General features: G+C 38.5%; 2 protein-coding genes and 1 long non-coding RNA gene across 3 annotated transcripts in view; all 3 read right to left on the bottom strand.

Moving 5' to 3' along the window:
* LOC110044067 (dynein light chain Tctex-type protein 2B-like) overlaps positions 1-4,042 on the bottom strand; it is a 23,044-nt gene extending 19,002 nt beyond the window's left edge. Inside the window, exons 1-2 of the mRNA XM_020749594.2 lie at positions 3,892-4,042; positions 3,621-3,754 (exon numbers count right to left, since the gene is read on the bottom strand). Of these exons, the coding sequence (XP_020605253.2) occupies positions 3,621-3,754; positions 3,892-3,944 (187 nt within the window). The 5' untranslated portion in view covers positions 3,945-4,042. The remainder of the gene's footprint in view (positions 1-3,620; positions 3,755-3,891) is intronic.
* A 1,086-nt stretch (positions 4,043-5,128) lies between these two features.
* On the bottom strand, positions 5,129-9,970 carry LOC110044073 (uncharacterized). Its single transcript, XM_020749595.2, has 4 exons — positions 9,509-9,970; positions 7,749-7,799; positions 7,066-7,168; positions 5,129-6,356 (listed from the first exon to the last, which is right to left on the bottom strand). Exons 1-4 carry the CDS (start codon positions 9,567-9,569, stop codon positions 6,101-6,103), a joined length of 471 nt encoding a protein of 156 aa, XP_020605254.2. The 5' UTR covers positions 9,570-9,970; the 3' UTR covers positions 5,129-6,100.
* Positions 9,971-10,558: 588 nt separating this feature from the next.
* On the bottom strand, positions 10,559-14,116 carry LOC110044092 (uncharacterized). The gene is made up of 4 exons (XR_002296074.2): positions 13,860-14,116; positions 13,100-13,299; positions 11,831-11,960; positions 10,559-11,073 (listed from the first exon to the last, which is right to left on the bottom strand). It is a non-coding gene; the product is annotated as an uncharacterized LOC110044092 (long non-coding RNA).
* Positions 14,117-15,899: the final 1,783 nt, after the last annotated feature.

The raw sequence follows: 15,899 nt of genomic DNA, 5'->3' as shown, positions 1-15,899 counted from the left end.
AGTGCATTCAATTTGCTTGTTGCTGATTAGAAATTCCTGTGTCTCTGGTTTTCAGGGAAGGGTTGCTTGTCTCTTTTACCCCTTGGAAGGCCTCATTTTACGTGGACAGTAGTGGGGAAATAGATAATAAAAATGCTCAATGTTGCAGTTACTTCATTACTCTGCAGGAATTTGTTGAGTCATAGAGGCTTAGAGAGGGTTTTTACAATTGAATCCTTTAGTGTGTGAAGTGACCCTAAACAATATATCCTAATGAGAGGGAGACATGGGGATTTGCGGTGTTGATGTTTTTTTTTAATGCGGTGATGCGGTGAATAAAATCTCAACTTATGGGGTTGCGGTGATTTCAAACCCTACAGTGTGTTATGTTTGTGTTTTTCACGCTGCGGTGTTCAGTGAAATGAAATTGTTTGCGGTACTGGGTTTTTTTGATTTACCTTTCTAAAACCTAAATTTGACCTAAATTTAGCACGTAAACTTTGTCAATCCGATGTTAATTTATGACAAACACGTACCAATGTCAGGTTAATAATTTGTAACAAAATACAGACCATCACCCTTTAGTCAATCTTCAATATGCTTCGGCTGCCAATCCGAAGCTGTTTTGATTTATATGTTTACAACGTGACAAGTAACTCGACCTCTGCCACCTGGAGCTCAGTGTTCTGTAGACACGTGGAGGAGTGAAGACACAAACAATCCTGGAAATTCTGGAAATGCCAAGGCCGAATATAATGTATTATTGACTGTGCAGCTATTCAGCTTCGTCTATAGGTCATTCTGATACCAGTCTATACCCGCTTCAAGGTCCTGCGACTTTCTTGACCTTCTATTTCCTCAAACGATTATCGATATCGAACGCAAATGCAGCTAGCTCCAGAAAGCAATACTTTCAGTCAAGATAGGGCTTCAAGCAGTGGGTTTATACACTAAGAAAAGTGAGCGAAGTAAAAGAAGAGAGGGATCTGGGGTAAAGGCCATCTCTTGAGGCTCCTCTCTTTTTTCTTTGTCTGCTTCCTAGCTTTGCACAAGGTTTCTTCACAAGAGCAAGAAAACTGATTTACATGCATCAGCAGTATCGACATATGCGCAATACAAAAAGCGTTGTGATGTGTTTATTTTGTGGTATAAAAGTATCATTTTAAATGTAGATGAATGAATCATGGTGCTAAAAATACGTGTTGCAGTGATGGTGTTTCATTGACTTTTTTGCGGTGATGCGGTGTTTGTTAATTTTTTTGGTGGGGTGTTGCGGTGTTCAGACCCCCCACCAAAAGAATCTCAACTTTGATGACTGTATTTCCTTAACAGACTTCCAGAATTTGATTATTGAAGACTGGAAATAAGAAACAGGGACCTACCTTGAGTCTTTTTCATACCGGCTTTTCAGGATGATTAATATAAACAATGTCTCTGATCTCTAGATATGACTACCTCAGGCCAAGCTTAAATTGCAGAAAACCCTGATTGAGTCTAATTGTATGCCTCTATATTTGATAAACTTAAACATGCTTATCCTTCTTTACTGTGATATGTATGCTCTTGTGCAATTTCTAAAGCTTAAGCAAATATTAAGCTTACAATTATTCTGTGGAACTCAATAAAACAAGCTAAACACAAAAAAAGTTTCAGAACTCATAGCTGTGACTTGTTTACTACACCGTGCAAAATACATGTACGTTTCCAAATTTATAATGACAAGACTTTTGGTAACTTGAATTAAATATCTTACCTCTAAGTTGGCCTTCTACTAGCGTGCGGAGAAAAAACAATTAATTGTGCTGAATTTTGAAGGAAAATTGTGCAGGAAAAACGACTTTGATTGTGCAGGGAATTGTGCGGGATTGTGCAATCTTTTGATGAACTAAACTTCAATTTTAAGTGTTGTTGCCTAGTCCTACAACAAGGAAATTCTGCATTGACGATAATTTAGCCAAATTTATTTCACTTGTAGTTCAAATACACCTAGCAATTGCCACTTGTGAAGCAAACTGTGTTGGGTGACTGACTCTGTCTAAACAAAATCATGTTAAATGACACGACTAGCTCGACACGCATAAAACCAAACTAGAATGCTGTATCTTCCATTATAAATGAGTTCCATTTTAAAATATTCCTACCTTAATTCAATAAAAATATATAGCTTGAATATTCCTTCATAAACTGCATTAAGGTTTGCAAATTCTTGGATGTTATCCACAAAAAACACAAACTGAAAGTTTATCCAAATTACATACAATTGGATTTGATGCCTTGTTATTGTTAATATTCACTGGAGCACTTTGATTGAGGAAGAATCGTGAGATTTCTTGCTTGCTTTGAAAGGTAAATAGCCTGAAAAGTTTGTAGGAATCTCTGGAAGCAATAGGAACCTGTTTTATTGAAATATTTAAGCTAATCTTCAGGGCTGTCAATAAGGGCCGTAGCCCTTAGCACCTGTTACAGCTGAGCATACCTGATGGGCCCTTGATGCTATATGTGAACTTGCATGTAAAAAATACAGTTCACCTACAAAGTAACAAGTTTGTTATGGGTGTGAAGACCAAGGCTACAGGTGAATCAAAACTTAACAACAGCCCTGAATCTTTAAGGATTGTGCGGGAGTTTGTGACCTGCAAACACAGATGGTTGGCTGTAGCTTGTCTTGGTTTTGGAGAATTGTGCGAAATGTATTGCAACCAAGAGCTTGTAGCCATGCTAACTCTTTGAAAAACATTCTACTCTTGTGGATTTAAACGACTGTACGTAAACTGTACAAGAGCAGTGAATTTCTATGATGGCGAGCTAGGGCGGCTATTTCTGTGAACAGTTACGTTCAGCAGCGCACAGGGTCTAGGTACAACGATACAAATAGTGTAGGCCTTACACAATCATAGCGAACTTTGTTTAGAGGGCTTTCTTTATGTTTGTCTTTTTGTCATGTTTTCTGTGTTTTTACTGTGATTTGGGAAGAATCTGTGCAAGTAACTTGAAGTATATCAGGAAAGAAAGATATCACTAAAAGATTACAACATTTTTTTCAGATTCAGAGAGAACTCAAGTGTCAAGTGTTCAGGATCCCCGAAAAGCCCTTTTTTAGGTTCAAGACCTTCCCTACCCCCCCTGCTCCTGCCTGGATTTCTATGAATTTTGAACCCCCACCCCTCCCCCCTCCCCTCCTGAGAGAATTTCCAGAAACCCATCTGTTGGGCAGGTGTGGATTTTTTCTGGAATAACCAATTTTAGGTCAAAGCATAATGAACATATCGATGTAGGTGGTGGCAAAGCGAACAAAAAGGTAAACCAGATTAGTGAATTGCTATTGAAGGATACCAGGACAGTAGACTTTATTGGCTAGTTTCAAATTTGGATAACATGATATCACTGTGCAAAGCGGTCACAAAGTAGAATAAAATGCAGAAAGCGGACCATGGGTGGCCATTTTGCAGGTTACTGACTGTGCTGAGCATACCTGAGGGAGATATCTGAACAGTGAGGGGGAGGTACAGGTAACAAGCACTTTAATAGGAGGGGAGGTGCGGAAATTAAATAGACTGGCCCATTTCCTCTGCAAATTATCACATGTTTCGAAAAGATTTTTAGTTTTTAAAATAATAACTTACATGTAAGCTTACACTTACCTTTCAACTTTTCTTTCACTGTGTCAGATATCTGTTTACACCATGAAGTAGCCTCTTCTGAACTGTATTTCTTTCCAGATAACTCTTCGTTTAAAACATCATGAATTACTGCTTTTACAGCAGCGGGACGAAATCTATTTTCACCAAAAATCATAGAAAATCTCAGCCTTTAATCATGTGGGATAACACAAATTCGATGTAGAAACCTACTTCAAAGCTAAAATGAACGTGAATAAACCTAGCCATTTTGGTAACAATGTAATCGACTTACTTCTGCTTAAAGTTGGGTCGTATATTATACGAATTCGACGAGTCCTCGGGCATTTTGTTATGTTAGAAAACTTGAATCGTTCGACGAAAAGCTTTACTTCAAATATGGCGGCGAACAGGCTTCATCTCCATGACGACGAAAAAAAGATAAACTTGTACCCAGGATTAGTGTGCCAAAAGGGCGCGCGCAATAGCTGCACAAATTCTCGCGCGCTCATTGGCTAATTTTTATTATCTTTTTTTTTTTTTTTTAATCAATCAATAAGCGGACAGACACATGAATGTATAATTTATGCGATGCGTCAACGAGCAAGAGCCAGGCGATAGCGGAGTTTTTGACGATTTGTTATCGTAAAAAACCAAATTGATGTCAGTTTTTAATGCGTCTGTCTTGTTTTTGACAATGAATTTCGTCATAACATTGTCAAAGTAGTCTGCGGATCCACGAGGCTATCGCCTCGTGGATCCACAGCTACTTTGACAATGTTATGACGAAATTCATGATCAGTAACAGGACAGACGCATGAAAACCTGACGGCATTTTGTTAAATCGAATCGGCGTGAAGATTTCAGGAAGAACATTTATGGCCATATTTTTATCCACCTTCACATGAATCGTTGCGGTTATGGTTCCTAAGGTTTTTATAATTGTGCAGTCCCGCTAACATGGGGAGTCGGCGTGGGCTGGTATTTTTTGGAGTGAGTTCTGTTGTAGATGCTTGATGCTTGATGCTTGATGCTTTATATGGGGTTTCTGGGTTTCTGAATTACCCACACGGATATTTCGTTGTTGTTGTCCTTAATGCCAGCCCCAGGCATGTGCAATAGACAAAAACTGATACCGCCTGTGAACAAAACTTTACGATCCGTACAATTTGAGAATATTCTTCTAGAAGGGGGTAAGAAGGGAGAATAGGGGAGGAATAAGTGTTGAACCACACTCATCCGGCTTGTTTTTCTTAGAGTATTTTCCATGTACCTTGTGTGACTGACTGCAATGGCTATCTCTAAAGAATAAATTCCTTCCATCATTGTCGTCTTTCCTTGAGTGTTTTTCTCGTATGATAAGTTTTTTTCTTGAACTGTTCTATAAACCTAGTTAATTACCTCAAAATACTGAATTGTTTTCATGTTCATCATTTTCTGAGGGTCTTGCCATTCCACTCCCCATATCAGTCTTCATGAGATGAGTCGATCTTTTTTGAGCATTAAAATAATACAATATGGACTTCCAAGGCTGATAACAGACAAATCCTGTTTATTATGCTAGATTTGTATTGTTTATAACTTCTGGTGCTAGTATATTTTATCATGTTTCATATACATGGACCGCACACGGAATATTTACAGTATTTTATCCTTATTTAATTTCATAACCTATGCATTCATTAGTCAGGAAAAAAAGCCTTGTCTATATGTTTTGTCAGTTGCCTCTCCGGGTGTTTGATTGTACCTCGTGTAATTTTCAATTTCCTGTTTAGAAATTATTTTAAATAAGACACTCGTGAAAAGTAAGACTCTAACTAACCACATCAAAAACAATGTTTTAGAACTAATCATTGGTCAACAGAACTATGACCGTCAACTGGTTCGCAAGCGTTTGCAAGTCGTTTCAGATCCTAATCACCATGTCTCAGATTCACGTGCTCTGACAGCAATCCTATGATATAGAAAACCGTTTAATTTTGATTCTAGTGCAAGTGCGGCTACGAGTTTGAACGTTACCAACACTCTTGCAGTAAAAAAAGTGGACGCGTGCGAGCAAGGGTTATTTTGGCGGAAAAAGAAGTGGCGGCGCCGTTATTTTTAGTTTTCAAGAAAATGTCTTAGTGGCAAAAACGAAAAAAAGTTCTCTATAGGTAGGTAACATGATTCTTTTGTCGATTACGAAACTATCAAAACGGGCTTTAAGCGACACAATGACCAACGACGCAGCTAGAGAAAAATACGGGTGAGGCATTAAAGAGCGTTTTTCTTTCTCCCTCAAAAAAAGAACAACAACAACGTAACGAGATCGAACAACAAAACCGTTACAAAAACGGGAAAAAAAGAGTGAGGCAAGTTCATTATGTCGCTCGTGAAAAGTGACAGAAAGCTTCAGCTTCTAAGAATTTAGTGAAAAACGTGTAATCTTTTCTCGCGGTCGTACTTGCATGTACTGAAGGGTCTCTATAACAAATATTACGCTGAAGACTACATGCACCACTAAATTATACTGTCTTCTCTTCGATATCAATTTTAGCCCGTGGTAGATTCACGTTGTTTGCGTCCATGATAATCAAGTCCATGTAGTCCAGATAATCCACATTGGCTGTACCGTTCAACGTACTCGCACCATTCATCCTCGGCTCAGGCAGGTATTGGTCCCACTTTGTTGGGTCGTTTAAGCTTCTTCCAGGGAGAGGAAAGACATAAGGGTTCGCGATGACGGTTTCACTGATCCTACTATGGGTGTCAAGTTGCGCTCTGTAAAGAACACGATCAAAAATGAATTGGATATAAACTGTGCAAGTTAGGAAGAATTGAGAGGCCATGTGGCTTTATGATAAGTACGGTGGAGTGACGATAGGGTTCAGAAACAAAGCTGCCTGCAATTTTTTCGTGTCTTAACTCTCACAGTACCTCTCTCTATGACATCCGTTGGGATTAATTGGTACCGGAAAATCAAACCTGTTGGGGATACTTGACAGGAGAACTGTGAAGCACCAACCACCAATTCACTTACAAGTTACTCAGAGTTGCTGACTTCAAAAACAGGCTTCAAATGATGTCATAGGAAAGTGAATTGTCATGTAAACTGATCAGGCGCCAGTTTTTCAAAGAGTGGATAACGTTGAACACATTTATTCACTGGATAGTGATTTATCCATAAGAGAGCGTCATCCACCCTTTGAAAAAATGGCACCCGGTGTCGTGCAGATGGTCGCTAAGATTTAAATCAATGCTACAGAGGTCGTTTACACACGCTATTTCAGAAACATGCGCTCCTTAGAAACACACGCTATTTCAGAAACATGCGCACAAACATGCGTTGTTGGCCTCAAGGAAATACGAAGGAAATGACTCAGTTTACAGTAGACTTGGGTTTTAAGATCGAGAAATACGAGAATTGTGCTGCGCTCTAACCACGTCCACGGCAAACTAGTTTCGCATCATTATATATAGTGCGACTTACTCTTTTATCTTTTGTATCTTGATCATGACAATAGATATCATCAGAATCACAGCAAACAGGAACAGCACAGAAAAACAAAGAAATCCAATGGCTATGTAAAGGACTGGAGAGAGAAAAACAACGTGTTACTGACAAGATCGACTACAGCAATGGACGTTTCCCGTAAACCAAGTCACCTGTGCAGGCGACTTAGGGCCTCCTCCCGGCAACGTTTTGATGTTTGGAAGCAACACAATTATAATCCTTTCAAGTGATATACGGTGGTTTAAGGCTCTCGGAAAACTCTTTTAATACGAATAGAAACCTCCACAAACTTCTTGTTTCTTCAATGGCAGCACTAAACTTACACTCAAGTTAAAATCCCTTGATCAAGGTAATTAACTTTACTGACAGTCGCGAGATCATTCTAGGCTTGATTTCCACCGCTCTCTCGAGTCCGGTCTAAAGTTTCTCCCCGAGAAGAGAGTGTCTTCGCGGGAGGAGCGCGGGCTCTTTTCCCGAACAGCGGCTGGTAATGGAGCCTAGAGATCGTTCCGGACAAACCAGAACAAAGAGAGAGCGTATTGATGAATTCATTGTTTGAAGATAACTGAATGGCACTTGTTTGTAGTTACCTAGGCCTTGTCTAGAACGAACCGGTCATCATTGTCAGTTTAAATTTATTCAGTAATGGTGCAACTTACGAAGCTCGTTGTCCTCCAAGATTTCGTCCAGTTTGTCACATTTTGCTAACCCTGTAAAAAAAACAATAATAATAAAAAAAAACGTCGTTGCCAGCAATGCCCAAAAAATATGAAAGCGGACATTTTTTCGTCGAGGAAGTAATCGAATTAGAAGTAGTGAAGACGCATTGTCAATAGGGGGATTCATGCTGACGTCGTTGTTTACTTTTTTGTTCATTTGCATACGGCTTTGCGTAGAGAAAGAATCATGTTATGATATGAATTGACTCCAGGCAGCTAAAGGGCTAGTGAAACTTAATACATGGTGAAATAATTAGCTCTTTGGGCGTAATATTCAAGGAGATATTGTCTTTCAAAAACTGCAAAATTTATGGGCGGCAAAATGAGCTCGTACATTCTTTGTAAAATTTTGAGTTTTCAAACCCGTGTTGCACAAAAAGTATTCAATACATCAGGCTCATATTCATTGGCAGAGTTAATCGTACTCTGACCTTTCAATATTCAGAACTTATTTATTTGTAGCTCCATCAGAAACTGAAGTGCTTATGCTAATGAGGCAAATATTGTAAACAAGGATTCCCCTATAAACAACGAAACTTATATCTTTGGATAACCATCCTTCTTCTCTAAAAATCACCCCTCCCCCTTTACGCACTTTAAATCATGACGGTTTATGAAAGAGAACAGTGCTATTACACAGCAAATAGACATAGGAAAGGTCATTCGAGTTCAATTAATTTTCTTTATGAGACATACCTGCAGGGAATCATGGTAGTTTTATTCATCATCTTGGACTGGGTATTTGTTTTGATGAATACAACTACCATGATTCCCTGCAGGCGTGTCTCTCTGAGGAAATTGACCATATTATAGGTACCCCAGCTGATTTATAATTTGAAATACCCCCCTATCTAAACTATTTCCTCTCCACCGACATTACCTCTTATTTTGATAAATAGAAACAGCGACGACGATCATCGTCTCTTGATAGGAATTAAATTCAAACTCTAGCATATATTGTACAGCTTTTAGGCGTATTTTTTTTTTTTATCCCTCGATTTAAATGTGTCTTCTTTTGCTCTTATCTTCGGGTCTTTGGAGCCAACATTAGAATTCTAAGATACCGAAGGCTTATTAACATATTAAAGTCCCAGTATTCCAGATTCATACGGCACACTGATTACATATCTGTCTAGCCCAGGAGTTTTTCTGTCATTATCTTCAAAGCTAATTAATCCGTAAAATCTGAACTATTTCGTCATAGCAACGGATCGGACCATATATTTTTGTCTGTTTTTGTTGCTAAATGTGGGGCCTATATATGCTAAATAGCTTCTTATGACGCAATAAGAAAATCACTGCATTGTTTTAAAGTCTGAGATCTTCTGAAGTTTTCGGTGTTTTGAAAACGAATTTACCTAGAAAGTTCTTTGATTTTATATAATATGGCGCTTCGCGGATCTGAGCAATAATTATACCTTTAAAGTTGTTTGGAATCTGCGTTCACGATATTGAGCTTATTATATCATTGTTACTTCTATGATAAAATATTAAACATTTACACAAATAGTAACAGAAATAACAGTGAACTGCACAGCTTATAATAATGTGTTAAAATTGCAAAACATTGAAAAGTCAAGCTCGCGCAATTACAAAAGAATATTGCTTTTTGCATCTTGCCTTCTTCATTTCTTAGTAAAGACAACTCAGCTTGACTGACCTAATATCTTTTAAAAACACTTCAGGATAAAGTTTCGTACCTGTTGACGCCAAAATGAGAAATATTCTGCAAAGAAAGCGATTCTTATACCCTTCAGCCATTTGAAGCCTTCTCAAATGTCCAATGATTCGTCACGATTAAAATTTCCTTCGGTAAATTCTTCCACAGAAGGAACAGTCGTTGAGACTTAATCTTGATATCTAGTGTGGGTTACGAGCAGGCTGTTCTTGGCTATATTGCTGTTCCGAAGCTGTTCAGTTGTCTTCTCTCATTGTGAAATTATGTTTATCGAGTCTGGCTGTAAAGTCTGTGTACGAACAAAAATTTCGGACTTTCTTTCGATTCTTGGTAACTTGCGTTGTTCAAAACCCAGTCCTCTAGTCTCTTCCTTGACTCGCTGCAAGTTTCTTAATAACGTAAGGAAAGCATATAAACCGGTCGACAACTTTTCCTGTGTCAGAACTCAGCAACCGCACGTAGAAACCAGCTCAAGCATATCGGTTTTAATATAATCTAGTTTCTCGCATTTTTGTGCGTCATTCCAATACACAAAGGGTATTGTGCGGTATAGCCACATTCTTTATTAACTACCAGATCCTTGTGTTAGTGTTTTTTTCATCGAGAAATATTTGCCGCTTATTTAAAATAGGCAAAAAGCTTTAAAATCAACAGATGTTTACCGTATTTCCTTATTTTGTAGACTTCTGCTATAGTTAGTGAGAGCAGTGGTGCATGGGAAAACAAATAGACCCTATTCATAAATGGTTGCCAATTAAAATTCTTTTGTATGGATTTAAATTAGCCCGACTACCCTCGTTTGAGAGTAAAAATTCTTTTGAATCATCAACTCAAAAATGACGTTAGTTGGGCTAATTTTAATACTTACAAAAGAATTTTTAATTGGAACCCATTTATGAATCGGGTCTTTTATAAGATTCAGGATTAACAATTTTTATAAATTACACTCTAAAAAAATCCTTTTTGAACTTCAACTTTTCGATAAGAACACCCAGCCCCCATCTCCCAGCCCCCATCTCCACCCATTTCCCCGTTTTACTACCCCAGTTCCCAAGATGACAAGAAAAGACAATTTGAAACCAGGAATTAAAACTTTTATTTCGAGGTAACTATGCGTCGAGGCTTATTAATACTGAAATGCATAACATTTATCTTTTATTGTTTCTTTGTTTGAGATAATAAACATTTATTCAGGCCTGTCACATATTCTATACGTGCTAGTCACTGATTTGAAAGACGCCACGTCCTCCTCCCCTTAAATCCTCCTCCCCTGCTCCCCCTCAAAATTATTCCCTCCTTGAAAAATATTGAAGAAAAATACCTGAACGTGTAACTAGAGTTTATCGTCATACATCAAATTCAGACTGGGGCAAGGAAAAAACCAGGCGTCAGCAAGACAGTATACAGCATTCACTCAATTTTTTTTTAGCATTTGAAATGTAGCTTAATTTGGACAGGATGTAAACATATAAAATGTCATTTAACTTGAGTAGGAGCAGTACACGGCTCCTCAGAGCTCTTTGCCTCTTGATTGCGTACTGGGAACTTGGTAAATTTAAACTTTGGTTCTTCCTCTTTTCGTGGGCTCTGCAATGCAAGTAATGGACGTATCTAAGAAATCAGTCTACTAATAATACTGCAATCAAATATAAGTCTACAGTTATTAAACTCCCACAGTTTTGACCTTTATTTTTAGCCAAACAATTGAATAGTGATTACAATGGCCAGTTCCGCTCTATGAGATGCGCCTGCAGGGAATCATGGTAGTTGTATTCATCATCTTGGACTGGATATGTGTTTTGATAAATTAACTGTTATTATTATTATTATTATTATTATTGTTATTATTATTATTATTATTGTTATTATTATTATTATTATTATTATTATTATTATTATTGTTATTATTGATGAACACAACTGCCATGATTCCCTGCTGGCGTGTCTCACAGAGGGAAATAGGCCAATTTCGATATATTAAAATTCATCCTAAAACAATAGACCTCAGCACAAGGCTCCGGAGAATAACTACAGAGTTTGTGAGGTTTATACCCCGGAGCTTCGTTCTGAGGTGTACTGAATTTTAATATATCGAAATTGGTCTATTGTCTATTGAAGCTGGATACTTATTTAACTGTCTCAAAAATTCTTTCGTGTGTGTAACTACAGGACCCAGGGTGAATGAAAGTCGCATTAATATCTTTCATTACGTTAAACAGGGAGCAAAGGTTTTACATGCAAATAGGTAGCGTAAACTTTTCTTGGTTAGAAAGCTAAAGGATAAAAGACCCCCTACCCCCCCCCCCCCCCCCATAAAACAGCAAAAACGCTCATGATAAAGTACCGCGGTTTTCAATGGAATGGGCATTTCTTCTTGCCGCCTCACTCTGGTGTCACCTGCGGGACTCGACGCAGGAACAGACCCATGATCTTCGGATAAGTTGATTTCATACACCGCGCGACTGTGGCCAATCCTGGGAATAGATATGGATTATTCACCTCACGTGAGAAATAAAATACGTATTCTAGGGTGAGCACATATATAGCACTATACTGATTAAATGTTGCTTAGCAACGAGACGTATCTTATGGACCTTTAAAGTGACATTACAGCTTTTGGATTGCTCTTACTATTTCTGTTACGTTATATAATGTGGACTCCTGTTGAACGATATAAATAAAAGAAGACTTTTAAAGAAATATATAAAGTGCTCAAAGCTAGAATGTTGAAGGATGGGTCAAAAGATTAAGGGTGGGAGTTAGATGATTTTGTGTTTTGTTTAGTGTTATTGGTCAAATCGGACCAGATGCGAGAGTGCAAGAAAATGTAAGATTCTGTAGTATCATTCTGTAATACTGACATGAAAGGTTATGTAGTGTACAGAGGTTCAATCCTCTGAAATACTGTGACTTACAAACATAATGGCCTGGCGAACAGGACTCGATTCAGCGACGTTAGGGGCTTAAAAACCACTAGACATTTTTAATGAATTCAATTGTAACGTGATTTATATATCCATCCACTGGTAGTTTTAGATTTGAATAGTTCGAATATACTTGATTTTTCAGTTTTTTTATTGTAGATTTTCTAGCTACAGTTTTACCAAAGATCAGTTAGCTTTAGTACAAACTACCCCACAAGCTGTTACGTTTAATTCTGATCGCCTTAAAATAAAGGCTGTCTATCTATTTATCTATTAATTAAAGCATGGTTCTGGATAAGGATGTTAATGATAGCAATGGTGGTAATAACGCCATATCAAGGATGTCTGACTAGTACTCTCTTTCACCTCGTGTCGACTTCGGTACGAGGTAAAAGGAAGGAAAAATATGGAGTTGATGTTATCTGTCCGTCAATAGCCTGTGTAGCAGGCGCTCGAGTAATATTAGGGAGCTTAAGAAAAGTGCAAAGGCAACGATTACCTGCGGGAAAGTCACTAATAAACAAAAGATCTACTGAATAAGCAGAACTGCGCACTTGCGTGTTCCGTTTTCTGCCAAACAACAATTTAACGTGACATGATCAAATCAGTTCTGCCTAGGCTATACGTGAGTGCTCCTTTGTGTTATTGAGACATTTATAATGCTATAACTACTTTTCAGCTGGACTTACTTTTTCATCATTTTGTAAAAGGCTTACTTCCAGTTTGCCGTTGGTCCTTAGTTGACGGCTCACCGGGAAGGTATGTACGAAGTGTACAATGTATGGTGAGTATTTGCACGGTGTCGCGGTCAATACCAGTTTGATGCAGCACTTGTTTAGTTTTCACTGTCAGTGGTACAGAAATCCAAGTGTACCAGTTTTCCTTTGTACTGAAATAAAAGTGAGTGGCACGGTCAAAAACCGCTCTATGGCACACCTTCCATATAGCGACACAGAACCGTTGTCCTTGATAGCCCACAAACGCTACAAGTTTCATCCCCACAGGGTAAAAGACACTTGCAAATATGCCTGTATGTAGGTGATAACGTTTTTAGTTGTTCTACCAAGGGAGGTTTTCCGTATTACTGCAGTTTATAAAACTAAAAACAAAGGGATTCATTACATTTAACCAATCAATACGCATCCAAACACCGCAGAACACCGATTGCAACTCGCATCGGATTTTTACACGGACACTGCGTGCTTTTCGAGATAGCAGACTGAGCCCTTTTGGAAAGTTCTACTGTATTTAAGAAGCTTTTCGAGACGTTTATGCAGGACATGAAGTTCTACATGACAGCTGAATTGCAGCGCAAAGGCATTGTTCATGTTAAGCGCCGAATTCCTTTGTAGTCGACACCATTACAAGGAAATATGCCGTTCAAGTTTCACTGCAGCCCCACAGAGGTACTTTTTACCAGCTCGAGCACAATCAAATTAACAAACTCACCTTTAACCAAAGGTTCAAGATCGCCCTAAGCGCCAACTGTATTGATGAACAGTTGATCCATTGGTGCAAAATTATGAATCTTTTACTTATCAAGTTGGATTAATTAAAGTCACAGTTGTTTTGTTTGCTTTGGTTTTGAAATGTTTGATTAGGTAAATGCTGTGACAAAATTATAATTAACTCCTTATGTAGGTAATAACTAACTTCAGATTAACTGTAGCCTGCGTAGTAGACCTTTCCTTTTCATTTCCCAGGCGGGGGATCGAATTAGCGAGCGACTTGCCCCACCCCCTCCCCCTGCCCCCTCATATTTTTTCGCGCTCGCTCGCGGTTTAATTCCTTTTGCGTGCATTTGAAAATAAAGGCCGGCTACGCAGGCTAGATTAACTAACTGGGCTAGTAAGTATCCACTAAATTCTTAATACGTGCTCAAGATTTGCTCGAGATTGATTAGTCCCCCTCCCCCATCCCCCACAAAAGGCAGTCCATTCCAAGATTCGTACTCAGTTGTGGTCTGAAAGCTTTGCTTCCACTATAGCCTCCTGAGCAGACATTCTTATGGTTATATTCACGCAATCTTCGTTACCCAGATTGAATGAACATGGGGTGGAAACAATGCGTGACTCGACTAACCATAAGGACGTCCGCGTGCGCGTAGGAGGCTATGCTTGCACCTCCTGATCAAAAGATTAGTCAGAAAGGTCATTCATCCATACCGCTATTACAATCCCGCTGTTCTTCCAAAAACGTCCTTTAGCCTAGGCCGTAGCCAGAAAAAGAAAAAAATTATGACTGAGGCATGATGTCCACGGTTACTGATCGAGAAAAAAATATGAATGAGACAATGTCCATGGTTAAATTCCCTTCCTAGGTCAGTAAGTGTGTTTATGATGACTACAACAACACTGGGATTCCGTAAAAAATATGACTAAGACAAGTGCTTGTTACTAGCTACAGTCCTACATCCTTTCAGTCCACTCCTAATTTCATCAAGTGTCTTGATATTCAATTTCTTTCCTTCTTTCCATGATGGATAAAAAAGTAAGTCCTCATTAAAACGTCTAGTAATTCATTCGCAGACTGTGCTTCTTTAATGTGGCTATGTTTAACAAATCCATAAGAAACTTCCGAAAGAAAATAGATGCTAGGAATTACCGCACACAAAATAGTTCTTTTAGCCAGAGGAAAACTAAGCTACCGTGTTGTCTCTTCAAAAGAGTAATTAAAAACGCTGAAAAAATGAAAATATCGAAAGTTAATAAAATATGACAGATCATTCTCTCTTGACAAATCTGAATCATTGCCGAAAAGCGTGACACTATGACGAATAGACTTGAATAGGCTATGTCATAAAAAGATGACTGATTTTCGAAATCCTATTTTCAGACCTGACCGAAAAATCGATTACCCATTTCAGACCTCTAAAACTATTATATGTTTTTCTTATACCTGACATACATCATGCCTTAGTGGGTCCTTGGTTAATTAAGAATGGATTTGGGTAACAATGCGTCAAACATATCGGAAGGGCTCGAAATCACTCGATTTTAATGGGAAGTGTAGTTTCATTGAATGATTAAGTGATTTCTATGCCCTATTTCAAACTAAAACAGCTCAAAGCCATATACCCTTTGAAGCCGCTGAGATCGATCCATGTTTTGCGACGGAGTGCCCACGGGTTATCTATAGCTCCCTTATCAGGTGACAAATTGTTGTGAGGAATGTTCTGTTATCCTGACCTCAGCGCTAGAACAAAACAAGAGATTTACTAATCCAAACGAATTATGCATTGGAAAATCATTGCTCTTCTGGCTCTGATCACAGGAACTGAATTCGTTCATGGACAGGACAATGGAATCTTCGATGCCGAGTTTTCCTTCGTAGGCATGCTGATAATTGTGTTATTTTGCTTTGGTGGCGTTTACCTGTGTCTGTATTTTACCTGCTGCCATGAATATCTGTGCACCGCTGAGGGCGATGTGGGATGTTGTGGAGATCTTAGAAATGGAGAATTGAAAGCTAACGGCAAGGAAAATGGAA

The sequence above is a fragment of the Orbicella faveolata genome, unplaced genomic scaffold (assembly GCF_042242905.1).
Source record: "Orbicella faveolata isolate gen_17 unplaced genomic scaffold, um_ofav_v1 contig_25, whole genome shotgun sequence".
In the NCBI taxonomy this organism is placed as follows: Eukaryota; Metazoa; Cnidaria; class Anthozoa; order Scleractinia; family Merulinidae; genus Orbicella; species Orbicella faveolata.
This window is presented reverse-complemented; position numbering and strand designations above follow the sequence as displayed.

Bases quoted from the DNA above. Each gene is read 5' to 3' on its own strand.
- LOC110044073 (XM_020749595.2), bottom strand. From the start codon at position 9,569: ATGGCTGAAGGGTATAAGAATCGCTTTCTTTGCAGAATATTTCTCATT. The intron at 7,169-7,748 runs GTAAGTTGCACC...TTCTCTCTCCAG, and splicing joins CTTGGAGGACAACGAGCTTC to TCCTTTACATAGCCATTGGA. The intron at 6,357-7,065 runs GTAAGTCGCACT...TGTTCTTTACAG, and splicing joins AAGATACAAAAGATAAAAGA to AGCGCAACTTGACACCCATA.